At 48.9% G+C, this 12910-nt stretch overlaps 1 protein-coding gene across 3 annotated transcripts; it reads right to left on the bottom strand.

The window, feature by feature from the left end:
• Nucleotides 1–230: 230 nt before the first annotated feature.
• On the bottom strand, nt 231–11913 carry LOC309397722 (uncharacterized protein). 3 transcript variants are annotated; one of them, XM_081963993.1, is made up of 5 exons: nt 11856–11913; nt 11483–11595; nt 4899–5762; nt 3331–3457; nt 231–1767 (listed from the first exon to the last, which is right to left on the bottom strand). In XM_081963993.1, exons 3-5 carry the CDS (start codon nt 5580–5582, stop codon nt 542–544), a joined length of 2037 nt encoding a protein of 678 aa, XP_081820119.1. In that variant the 5' UTR covers nt 5583–5762; nt 11483–11595; nt 11856–11913; the 3' UTR covers nt 231–541. The 3 variants fall into 3 exon arrangements, with proteins under 3 accessions (XP_081820119.1, XP_081820120.1, XP_081820118.1); XM_081963994.1 differs by lacking the exon at nt 11856–11913 and adding an exon at nt 9954–10065 and having other exon boundaries at nt 11483–11805; XM_081963992.1 differs by lacking the exon at nt 11856–11913 and having other exon boundaries at nt 11483–11805.
• Between the last annotated feature and the right edge of the window lie 997 nt (nt 11914–12910).

Here is a 12910-nt window from a genome sequence, read left to right as displayed (position 1 = left end):
TATTTATTGTCTTTCCACCTTCCCATTTCTCCCTATGTGTATCCACAGAGGTGTGTATCCACATGTTGTTAAGGGTGAGAAGTGAAATATACATGCTCGGAAGACTGAAACCGTGCCTTAAGTTGGGTATTTTAAACAAAAGGGGACACACACACACCACACACACACACGGGTGGAGATGAGGTATAATAGAAGCTAAAACTTAGTTTAAAAAGGGAGAACATCTCCCAGCGCCAACCCAAAAAGGCTGGGAAACTCTGTCCTAATGGGAGACCTTTTCTTCTGGTGCCTTGAGAGTTACCTATATTCTTCTTCCTTCGAGCCCTGAGATTCACAGCCATCTTTGCTAATTAATGAAGGCCGGTTTTGGTTAGCCTTTGGATGTAACCATCCATTAATACATATTTGCTATTGACATGCTTTGTTATTGACAACCAACAAGCCCCAAGTCAGACCATTAATGTCCGGGAGTCCCTAAACTGATCCTCTTCCTTGGGTAGCTACTGCACCATCTCAACCAAATGAGTCTTCTCGTGTTTCGTCAATTTTGACCTCTGCGTGTAGCTCTTTCCACAAACCGAGCACTGGTAGGCTTCTCGCCCGTGTGAGTTCTCAAGTGAAGCGTAAGCCCCGAGCTCTGGCTGAAGCTCTTTCCGCAGCCCAGACATGTGTATGGCCGCTCTCCGGTGTGGGTCCTCTCGTGCTTGATAAGGCCCGAGTGGTGCCGGAAGCTCCGCCCGCAGACCGAACACTTGTAGGGCTTCTCCCCCGTGTGTGTCCTCTCGTGAGCAATCAGAGTCGAGTTGTGGCTAAAGGAGCGGCCGCACTCCGAGCAGGTGTAGGGTTTCTCTCCGGTATGGGTGATCTCGTGCCTCACGAGATCGGAGCTCCGAAGGAAGGCCTTCCCACAGTCTGAACACCGGAAGGGTTTGACTCCTGTGTGCGTTTTCTCGTGCAAGATCAGATTGGACCTTTGGCTGAAGCTCTTCCCACAATTGGTGCAAGTGTAGGGTCTCTCTCCAGTATGGATTCGCTTGTGGAACCGAAAGGCTGAGCTTTTATGGAAGCTCTTCCCACAAGTGGGGCACTGATACGGCTTCTCTCCCCCTGAAACCTGCTCTTCCAAGATGGAAAGACTTCCCCTTGGAGGATATCTTTGCCCGCTGCTCACGGAAGGACACAATTCCTCCCCAGAGTGGATCCTCTCATGTTTCATCAGGCTGGAGTAGAGAGTAAAGCTTTCCCCACAGGTTAAGCACCTGGAAAGCTCCTCTCCTCGATCCAAACTTTCCCACTTCGTAAGAACCAAGTCCTTCCCGCAATCCGAACATCGTGAAGGCTCATCCCCACGTTTGCCTGGGCTTAAACCGCGAGGGAAATTTTTCCCGTAGCTCAGACAGCTGGAGGGTTGCTCGCCCTTGAGGATACGTTGAAGGTTAGGGAAGAGCACCCTCTGGCTGGGGGTGGATACAGAGTCTAAGGACTTACAACATTTGGTGTCTATTAAGTCATCTGGACTGCGGCCCAGCTTGTTCTCCTCCCTCCTGCAGGACTCCAGATTGTCCAAGGTGGACCTTGCTTGCTTGTGAGTTGTGGATCCGTCCTCTTGTGAAAGAGAGATCTTGGCTTTTTGAACTGGGCTGCTCTCACACTTTCCGTTCTTCCAGGAAATGCTTCTCCCTCTTCCAGGCAGTGTCTGGACAGCCTCTGCATGCTTTTCAGTTCCCGCAGGAGAGATCTCTCGCTCACCAGATTCCTCGCTGTCTCCTAAAAAGGAGACAAAGATAAATCCATGCTGTTATTCTATTCTATTCTATTCCATATTCAAGTGATCATCCACTACTAGAAGAATCCAATCAAAAGAAACAAGTTTATACAATACAATGCAATACAATAGTAGAGTTGGAAGGGACCTTGGAGGCCTTCTAGTCCAACCCCCTGCCTAGGCAGGAAACCCTATACCGTTCCAGACAAATGGCTATCCAACATCTTCTTAAAGACTTCCAGTGTTGGGGCATTCACAACTTCTGGAGGCAATTTCTGTTCCACTGATTAATTGTTCTAACTGTCAGGAAGTTTCTCCTCAGTTCTAAGTTGCTTCTCTCCTTGATTAGTTTCCACCCATTGCTTCTTGTTGGAAACTAATCAATGTCAAGGGATCAATACTTGATTCTTAGGGTGTTAACTTTCTTAATCATAACTGTATTACGATTAAGTAATAACTAAGAAATTAATCAAGGAGAGAAGCAACTTAGAACTGAGGAGAAACTTCCTGACAGTTAGAACAATTAATCAATGGAACAGAAGTTGCCTCCAGAAGTTGTGAATGCCCCAACACTGGAAGTCTTTAAGAAGATGTTGGATAGCCATTTGTCTGAAATGGTATAGGGTTTCCTGCCTAGGCAGGGGGTTGGACTAGAAGACCTCCAAGGTCCCTTCCAACTCTGCTATTGTATTATATTGTATTGTACTGTATAAAATATGTGCTTGTGCATTGTTCGGGGTCTCTTGGCTGCTTTGAGGCTGGGACCCTTTTACTGGAGTACTCCAATAAAAGAATCTGAAAAATGTGATTCCTTGTGTCTGGTGGTCTTTATTGGCTTTGGCGCCAGGTTAGGATCCAATTGGGGTACAACAACACTCTGCCACAGAAGCTCTTGGGGGACTCTGGGCCTGCCTATCCCTCTCTCAACCCAACCTACCTCACAAAGTTTTTGCTATGAGGAAACTGGAAGTAGCATTACAAACACTTGCGTGTGTGGAGATGTTTTGCTTCCTCAGCAAAATATTTTCAGTGCCAAAATCTTTTTTCCGGTTCTTTAATTGTTGTTGTTTTAATGGACTCCAGAGGATGGCAGAGGACAGGAAGGCCTGGAGGAACATTGTCCATGGGGTCGCGATGGGTTGGACATGACTTCACAACTAACAACAACATTGTGGTTGTTTTTCTCTTTTAAGGTTTTATCTGCCTCTGGCTTAAAGTGCCCTGACTTTTCGCAATAGCACTTAGACTTATATACCGCTTCACAGTGCTTTTACAGCCCTCTCTAAGCGGTTTACAGAGTCAGCCTATGGCCCCCAACAACAACCTGGGTCCTCATTTTACCCACCTCGGAAGGATGGAAGGCTGAGTCAACCTTGAGCCTGGTGAGATTCGATCTGCCAAATTGCAGGCAGCCGGCAGTCAGCAGAAGTAGCCTGCAGTACTGCACTCTAACCACTGCGCCACTGCACTTCTATTCAGGGATTTAGACATACTGGAAACCAATCATGTATATATCAATCAGATCCGCCTTTCCCAATATGGCATCAGGCTAAACTCTCACGTACCACAGTAATATCTGTCTTCCACGCTCTGATCTTGCTCATCTTTGCTAAGTTGTCTCTGCTGCCAATCAAAGAGGAGGGATCCAGCCTTGGGGACATTGCAAGATGTGTCTTTAAATGGACCCGACACCTGAAATGGAGGAAGAAATCAAAGCAAAGAAAGAAAGAGTGCAGAGAAGAGCAATAAAGACGATGAGGGGACTGGAGGCTAAAACATAGGAAAAACGGTTGCAGGAACTGGGTATGTCTAGTTTAATGGGGGGAAAGGGGAAGTGCTCCATGAAAAGGGGTCTGAAGACTGGGGGCAATGCTCTCAGAGTCAACCTGATACTCCATTGTACATTTGTTCCTCAACTTCTTTCCCTCCTCTGAATCTATTCCAATTTTTCTGTGTTGGTCTCAGCAATCCATCACAGCAGCTGGTGTCCAAAACATCTGCCTGCCTTAACGCAGAGTTTATTTGGCTTTTATACAGTTTCAACAAGCAAAGCAAGAGCATAGGTAGCAACAGCATCTTATTGGCTCATTCTCCTTGTCAATCTCTTAAAATCATCCCAGCCAGAGTTGAATCTCACGTAACTCCATGGTACTACCTGGTTCCACTAATTAGGCGAATTCATAGACAGTTGAGGTAACCGGTTACTAAGATATGACAGTATGCTGCGCATGCCTGTAAATAACCTCTGTATAACCTCTACATTTCTGAACTTTATTAAAGTCCAGAATAGACATAAGCTTATGGTCGTGATGGCTAATCTATTCCATGCGGAGTCCTCTCTGTGGGCACATGAGCCGTCGCCCCAGCTCAGCTCCACTGCACATGCACATGCGCCCCACCCCGCCAGCTGATTTTCAGGTCTCTGCCGCACATGCACAGGGGGCATGCCAGGAGTGGGTTCTGACAGGCACTACTGCCAGTTTGCTCAAGTGCGCACTGCACTTGCACACATGCTTGTATGCAAATGCGCAGTGCAATTAAAATAGTCCTGCGCATGCGCAGAACTGAAAAACAAGATGGCGGCCCCTACACGCCACCCAGAGAACCGGTTTGGGGGCGTGACAGGCCCGAGTCGCTGCCAGTCACCCAGGCCCCCAAACCACTACTGGTTCGGGGTGAACCGGTAGGAAGCCACCACTGGGGCAGGCGGGTGTGCAGTGCGCCCTGCCTGTGGCTCATTTTTGGTCCTAGGAGGCTTCAGGGAGGCCTGCTAGGCCCAAAATGGGCCGTGGGGGGCGGCACAGGGAGTGTATTGCCACGCATTGACAAAAAGGTTAGCCATCACTAACTTATGGCACGCCTTTGAAAGAAAACTGGGATGCTTGTAACTGTGGAATCTTTCTGGTAAGAACTAAGAATGTCTATTCACAGAGCATACGCGCCTGCAACACCTCTATCAATTCTAGGTGGTTGGAGGACTGATAAACAGTAACAAAGGGTTAGACAGCCTGCATAACAGTGGTGCAGGAGACCAGCTAGGCCACGCCCACCATGGCCACACCCACCCAGCAACCGGGCAGAGAACCCCTTGCTAAAATCTTTGAAGCCCACCCACCCCTGCTCTCACTCTCACCTCGTCTTCGTGATTCAGGTCCTCCCTTTGGAGGAACTCCTCGGCCAGGCGCACCGCTTGGGCACAAGTCTCTACCCCGCTCTCTTGCACCCAGCGCTGCATCCCTTGGGGCAGGATGGCCAGGAACTGCTCCAGGATCACCAGCTCCAAGATCTGCTCCTTGGTGTGCCTCTCCGGCTTCAGCCAGCGATGGCAGAAGTCTCGAAGTTGGATGCAAGCCTCCCGGGGACCCTCCGCTTCCTTGTAGCAAAATTGCCGAAAACGTTGGCACGGCCACTCCTGGCAGCTGGCTTCCCCACTCAAGATGGCCGCCTTCATTTTCCCATCAGTCTCCTGGGCGCTGGGGTTGGCATTGGCCTCCTTGGCTTCTCTGGGGCCAGGTGGCCGTCTGCTTCCTCCCCGACGAGCCTCTTCCACTCTCTTCAAGTCATCCCAAAAGGCTTTGAGGTCCTCCCGCGATACGGGGGGCTCTGACATCTGTGGTTTGCTCCGGTTGGATAAAAGGACCTGTTTCCTTTTTGGATATCCCTGCCACTGCAGTACTGGAATTTGGGGTAGCTCTTCCCCTGGCTCAATCTTAATCTGTGTGTCCAGGTGGTTGGAATTGGGATACGTTTTTTGGCCTCGTCCCAATTCCTCCATCGGTTCTTCCTTCTCGAGTCCCTCTTCCAGCTTATCGTTCATTTTTGTTTTGGGTGAGATGAATTTTTGGCTCAAGGCTGAGTTGGCTCTTCCTTTCCGTAGCAGCCAGTATCACAAAAAAACGTTCTCTCCAACTTTTGGTCTTGCGATGAGTCATCTGAACAAGTTTTAGGTCACACTAATGAGTCTCCTACAGGTGATACCTTGGGCCGAGGCTCTCTCCTGGAAAGAGACACAACGTGCTAAGTTTAGTGTCTTGTGCAAACCCAGCACATTGTGGGTAATTCAACAACCCATGATTAAGTAACGATCGCTTAGTAGAGTGTGTGAAAACCAGTTGTCACAATGAACGGGTTCTCTTATCCCATATAATCAGGGGATTGAAAAATCTTAGCAACTGGTTCTGGGTCCAGTTGTTGCGTGGGCGTGGCCTATGTCAGGGTGTGAATTCCGCCCTGGAAATGGATGAGTATGGATCTTGGCATATCCTTGAAGTATACTTTTGAAATAAGCAAAAATAAACCCGAGGCATAATGTAAGAAAAACATTTTATTGTAAAGAAAGTAAAAAATACAAACTTACTAAGCTAATAATCTTGGCAGAGTTCCTGTCTGCCTTGGCATACAGACAAAGGAAGAAAGGCAAAGTGAAAGTATGTGGAATGTATGACATGCGCAGTAAATCATTGCTGATTAGAGACAGTTCATTCTGCCGTATAACTCAGAATGTAGGCACAGCTGGCAAACCAAATAAACGCAGTGACAGCCTACTCGGCCTCCTACACCATGGTGGAGGGGGCCATCTTTGCCCTCCCCAGGCTCCGTTCCTCAAGCCTCCAGGAGGAAGAAAACAGCCTCCCCCGGGCTCTGAAGGCTCTCCAGAGGCCATAAACGGCCCCGTTTCTGGACTTCCGGGAGGCTCATTTTTTGCCCTCCCAGAGCATCCGCGCGGGCCCTGCACTTACCTGGCCTGATGGGCCGCGTGGAGGCTCCTGGGAGGGGAGGGCCTAGTAGGCCTCCCTCTAGGCTCCTGGGAGCAAAAATAGGCCACGAGGGGTGGGATACACCCAGTAGTGGGATTCAAATAATAATTCTCTGCCCTAATGATTTCTTCCAACAACTAGTTCATCAAACTGCTCAGAAAGTTAACAGAGTCTCCCAAAGTGGTGCGAACTGGCTGAATCCCACCACTGGGCGCAGACGCACATACCCAGTGCCCCATATTGGACCGACTAGGCCTCCCTGCAGCCTCCTGGGACCAAAAAAGGGCTGCGGAGGGGGACCTGCATACGCCCCACCCCCACGCATGCGCAGCAGAGACCCGAAAATCAGCTGGCGGGAGGTACGCGCACATTTGCGGTGGAGCTGAGCTGGGGCTCATGTGCCCAGAGAGGCTCTGCGTGCCACATCCCAGCCCCATGCCATTCAGATATGAAAACAACGATGGCTTTAATAGTAACCCAGTGAAGGGGAATAGTAATAAGGATATACTGAATAATACTATCCTAGATGATGCCTTTGTATACTTGCATGCTGTGAATATTTGTTTCCTGTAACCCATATATGTTATGCCTCTTGTTATGCCTCTTATGCCCTTTGTAGTTGTAACACAAATATGCCACAGTAGACCCTTATGTTTGTATTTCCTGCAACTAAGAAAAAATGCTGTTATTGGGGTCTGTAAAGTACAAACTTGAACATTGGGCACTATCTAATAAAATGAAATTCAATGGTGAAAAGAGTAAGGTTCTACATTTAGGCAACAAAAACGGAATGCACAGGTACAGTATAGGTGATACTTTGCTCAGTAGTAGTAACTGTGAAAGGGATCTTGGAGTTCTAGTGGACAACCATTTAAATAGGAGCCAGCCGTGTGCAGCAGCTGCCAAAAAAGCCAACACAGTTCTAGGCTGCATAAACAGAGGGATGGAATCAACATCACATGAAGTGTTAATACCACTTTATAATGCCTTGGTAAGGCCACACTTGGAATACTGCATTCAGTTCTGGTCGCCACGATGTAGAAAAGATGTGGAGACTCTAGAAAGAGTGCAGAGAAGAGCAACAAAGATGATTAGGGGACTGGAGACTAAAACATATGAAGAACGGTTGCAGGAACAGGTTACGTGGGCGTCTGCGACCTACCACATGTTTATTGGACCCGTGTCCCTCCTGGCTTGTACTGGCATCCTGGGAGGTTACACACGACTGGCTCCTGGGGCTAGTGAATGCTTCGTTGAGTGAGGGGTCTCTGCCGGCCGCCTTGAAAGAGGCGGTTGTGAGACCCTTACTCAAGAAGCCTTCCCTGGACACAACGGAGCTAGCCAATTATCGTCCTGTCTCCAACCTTCCCTTCTTAGCGAAGGTTGTAGAGAGTGTGGTGGCCCAACAGTTCCCACGTCACCTGGAGGAAAATTATTATCTAGACCCGCACCAGTCCGGCTTCTGACCCGGGCACAGCACAGAGACGGCCTTGGTCGCGTTGGTTGATGATCTCTGGAGGGCCAGAGATAGGGGTTGTTCCTCTATCCTGGTCCTATTAGATCTCTCAGCGGCTTTCGATACCATCGACCATGGTATCCTGTTGCACCGGCTGGAGGGGTTGGGGGTTAGGGGCACCGTTTTACGGTGGTTCGGCTCCTACCTCTCCGGCCGGACGCAACGTGTGTTGGCAGGGGAGCAGAGATCGACCCTGAGCCCCCTCACATGTGGGGTGCCACAGGGGTCGGTCCTCTCGCCTCTCCTGTTCAACACATATATGAAACTGCTGGGCAAGATCATCCGTGGCTTTGGGGTGGGATATCATCTGTACGCTGATGATACTCAGCTGTACTTTTCCACCCCGAACCACCCCAACGAGGCCGTCGAAATGATGTCCCGGTGTTTGGAAGCCGTGCGGGTCTGGATGGGTGACAACCGACTCAAACTCAACCCCTCCAAGATGGAGTGGCTGTGGCTTCCGGCCCCCCGGTTCAACCAGTTGCTTCCATCTCTGGCCATCGGGGGCAAGCAACTGGCCCCCATGGAGCGGGCGCGCAATTTGGGCGTCCTCCTGGATGCCCGGCTGTCCATGGATGACCACGTAACAGCCGTGGCAAGGGGGGCGTTCCACCAGGTCCGCCTGGTGCGCCAATTGCGCCCCCTATTGGACCGGGATGCCTTACGCACAGTCACCCATGCGCTGGTGACGTCTCGCCTAGACTACTGCAATGCTCTCTACATGGGGCTTCCCTTGAGATGCACTCGAAGACTACAGTTGGTCCAGAATGCGGCCGCGCGGGTGATTATGGGGAGTACTAGATACTCCCATGTAACACCTCTCCTGCGTGAGCTGCACTGGCTTCCTGTGGTCTATCGGGTGCGTTTCAAGGTTTTGATTACGATCTTCAAAGCGCTCCATGGCACAGGACCTAGCTACCTGCGGGATCGCATCCTGCCCCATACATCCCTACGACCAATCCGCTCGCACAGAGAGGGACTTCTCCGGGTGCCGTCCACTAAACAGTGTCAGAGGGCGACACCCAGGAGTAGGGCCTTCTCTGTGATGGGCCCAGCCCTTTGGAATGACCTCCCCCTCGACATTAGGATTACCTCCGATCTCCGCTCCTTCCGTGTAAAGCTCAAGACCCACCTTTTTCAATTATCTGGCCTGGCTCAACCATAGTTCTATCCTACTCCTCCTGACAGTCTTTTTAAATTCGTAATTTTAAACCGGGGTATTTTAATTGCTAATTTTATTATTATTATTGTATGTATTTTATGACTGTTACCTCCTCCGTGTATGTGTATGTGTATGTGTATATGTATTTATATATGTGCTTTTATTGTACGCCGCCCCGAGTCCCTTGTGGAGAGGGAGCGGCTAACAAATCAAATAAAATTGAAATTGAAAAAATTGAAATTGTATGTCTAGCTTAAGAGAAAGAAGGACTAGGGGAGACATGATAGCATTGCTCCAATATCTCAGAGGTTGCCACAAAGAAGAGGGAGTCAAACTATTCTCCAAGGCACCTGAGGGTAGAACAAGAAGCAATGGGTGGAAACTAATCAAGGAGAGAAGCAACTTAGAACTGAGGAGAAACTTCCTGACAGTTAGAACAATTAATCAGTGGAACAGAAGTTGCCTCCAGAAGTTGTGAATGCCCCAACACTGGAAATCTTTAAGAAGATGTTGGATAACCATCTGTCTGAAATGGTATAGGGTTTCCTGCCTAGGCAGGGGGTTGGACTAGAAGACCTCTAAGGTCCCTTCCAGCTCTGCTATTGTATTGTATTGTATTATATTGTAAAGTACCTGGCATTTGTCAAAACATATGCCTCACCTTTGATCTGTCCCCCTTCTGCATAAGATCTTATCTCACCTGCATATCTCACCTGCATTTCTGTCCCCCCTCTGCCTAAGAACATCTCTCACCTTTGATCTGTCCCGCTTCACAACAGGGGGCCAAATGGCCAATGGAGAGAACAGAGGGAAGAGATAAGGCAGATATGGCTAATGGAGGGGTGTTGTATCCTTTTGCAGGAATCTACAAAACCAATAAGGAAGCCAGGATATTTTATGACATTTCTAACTGTATAAAAAGAAGCTACACCTTCTCTGAAGCGTAGCTCTTCCCTGCATGTATCTTACATGTGTTTGGAAGAGTTGACCATTTAACCTTGATCAAGATTAAATGCTATGTTATTCAAGCCTCCGTTTAAGTTTCTTGTTTGGCATTTATGAGATTAAATGTATTGGACCTTACACCAGGACAACTGCTACTCATATTATCCACAAATGTCTACAGTGGGGAGGGCGGGGGAGGGGGGGGAAGCATGACAACATTATAAAATCTCAAACTTCAACCCCAACACAAAACAACAATAGTACCATGATGAGTTCAGGCATAACAGGAAGGTGCACATCATCAAGAAAAGCTTACTTCGTATTGTTAATTGTGAACTTCCAGGCAAAAGACTAAATAAATCAGAATATACTTTCCCACTCCTTCGCAGGCAAACCCTCCATCATCCCCCATCTTCCAGAGCTCAGGACCCTGCAGTGGATCCGCAAACTGCATATAGGGCATCACTTCTACCCAATCCTTTCTTGCCTGGACTACTGCAACGCTCTCTACCTGGGACTGCCCTTGAAGAACACCCGGAGGCTTCAGCTGGTCCAGAATGCGGCCGCGCGGGTTGTCATGGGGGTACCTAGGTGCTCCCATGTTACACCCCTTTTAGGCGGCCTGCACTGGTTGCCGGTTGTTTTCCGGGTGCGATTCAAGGTATTAATTATGACCTTTAAAGCGCTCCATGGCTTAGGCCCAGGTTACCTGCGAGACCACCTACTGCCACCAGTAGCCTCCCACCGTCCAGTGCGATCCCACAGAGTTGGCCTCCTCAGGGTGCCGTCGGCCAGACAATGTCGCCTAGCGACCCCCAGGGGGAGAGCCTTCTCTGTGGGAGCGCCTTCCCTCTGGAATGAGCTGCCCCCGGAGCTTCGCATAATCCCTGACCTCCGGTCCTTCCGACGCGCCCTAAATAGTTGGCTTTTCCAGCAAGCCGGCCTGGCCTGAACAATAAAATAAATGATTGATTTAATTGTTAATTTTAATCCAATTTTTAAATTTTTATTGTTAATATTAATTGGGTTTGTTTTGGATGCTTTATTTAATTTCCTTTTTAACTTTTGTAATATGTTTTTTTTTTAATGTTGTATGCCACCCTGACTCCTTTGGGAGAAGGGCGGCATATAAATCCAACAAACAAACAAACAAACAAACAAACAAACAAACCACAACTCCCATTATTCCCTGCCAGCACAACCGTGCCAGCTAACGATGGGAGCTGCAATCCAGCTTCTTCAGGATCAGGAGTGTGGCTTTGGCTCGGGCAAAAATGCAACATGCCAGGCTGTAGGCAAGCAAAGATGTATTGTTTTGCCAGGAATCGGTCTCTTACCTGCACAACAACTCCCAGAAGTTAACGGACATTTCTTTTAAGTCAAGCAGGGAGGCCCCCATCATGATTTAGCCAGGATCTGTCTCAGAATGAAACCCAAGATGAAGTTGAGTCTAAAGAGGAAGGAAAAGGAGTCATTAAGGAAAAGCTCAGGATAATATTCTGGGATGTCTCTTCGAATCCCTCTCTTCTTCCCAAAGCAAAGAAGCGCAGATCAAAAGCACTTTTCACAGATCAAAAGAGGGGGGGAAAGGAGGGCAAATTCAAATTCTACATTTGTTTTTCCTCCCTTTTCCTCTCCTCTCCACTTTTTATTGCAATCCCTATTACATTTCCGGCCATCTCTGGCAAACCAACTCTCTGGTCACTTAACTCTTTGGAGACACTGTCCGGGGAAAGCCTCGTGCATTTTCTAGAGCAGCGTTTCCCACCCCTGGCCCATGGTGGGATGGGTGGACTCCAACTCCCAGGATACCTCAGGCAGCATGGCTCATTGCTAGGGATTCTGGGAATTGAAGTCCTCAAGTTGGGAATCACTGATGCACGGTAGCCAAAAACCAAGGAGGCTGGGAGTATCTTTCCTGGCATTTTGCAAAAAAAAAAAAAGCAAGAAGTGTGTAAAAGCTTCAACCTTTGAGTAAAAGGAATTATTCTGAAAAGCAGCCATTGCACTCCTGTTTCAAGGGGTTTTTTTTTGGGGGGGGGGGGAGGGACACACAAATGTTGAGGACCCTTCATTGGAAAAACCTGTCTAAAGCTTCTACATTTACTAAGCTGCCCAGGCCGGGCGACCCCACTCCCACCCCCCATCTCCACAAGCCACAATCAATTAGAACAATTAACCTCCCCACCCCCCACCTCCACAAGCCACAATCAATTAGAACAATTAATCAGTGGAACAGCTTGCCTCCAGAAGTTGTGAATGCCCCAACACTGGAAGTCTTTAAGAAGATGTTGGATAGCCATTTGTCTGAAGTGGTGTAGGGTTTCCTGCCTAGGCAGGGGGTTGGACTAGAAGACCTCCAAGGTCCCTTCCAACTCTACTATTGTATTGTATTGTAATGCAGACCGCCAAGTGCACCAGGCTCAGGTAGATGGGGCCCAACTAGACGAGGGAGGGCCAGTGTGGAACGAACCGCCTCGATTCAGGGAGAAATTCGATGGGAACCCAGATCAGCTGGTTCTGTTCCTTGACTCTGCCAGTGTCCAGTGCTAGATCAGTGATGGCTTTTTGCCATCGTGTGCCAAAAGCGGGGGCAGCGCAGGGGAGGGTCATGCACGGGCAGACCCACATCCATAATTCTATGCGCGTATGACCCCCTGCACATGTGTGTGCGTCCCCTCCCCCCCACTTTTGGTGTGGGATGGCACGATGAAGCTGTTTTTCGCTCTCCCCAGGCTCCAGAGGCTTTCTAGGAGCCTGTGGAG

Source organism: Natrix helvetica (genome assembly GCF_964273705.1).
Source record: "Natrix helvetica genome assembly, chromosome: 1".
NCBI lineage: Eukaryota > Metazoa > Chordata > Lepidosauria > Squamata > Natricidae > Natrix > Natrix helvetica.
This window is presented reverse-complemented; position numbering and strand designations above follow the sequence as displayed.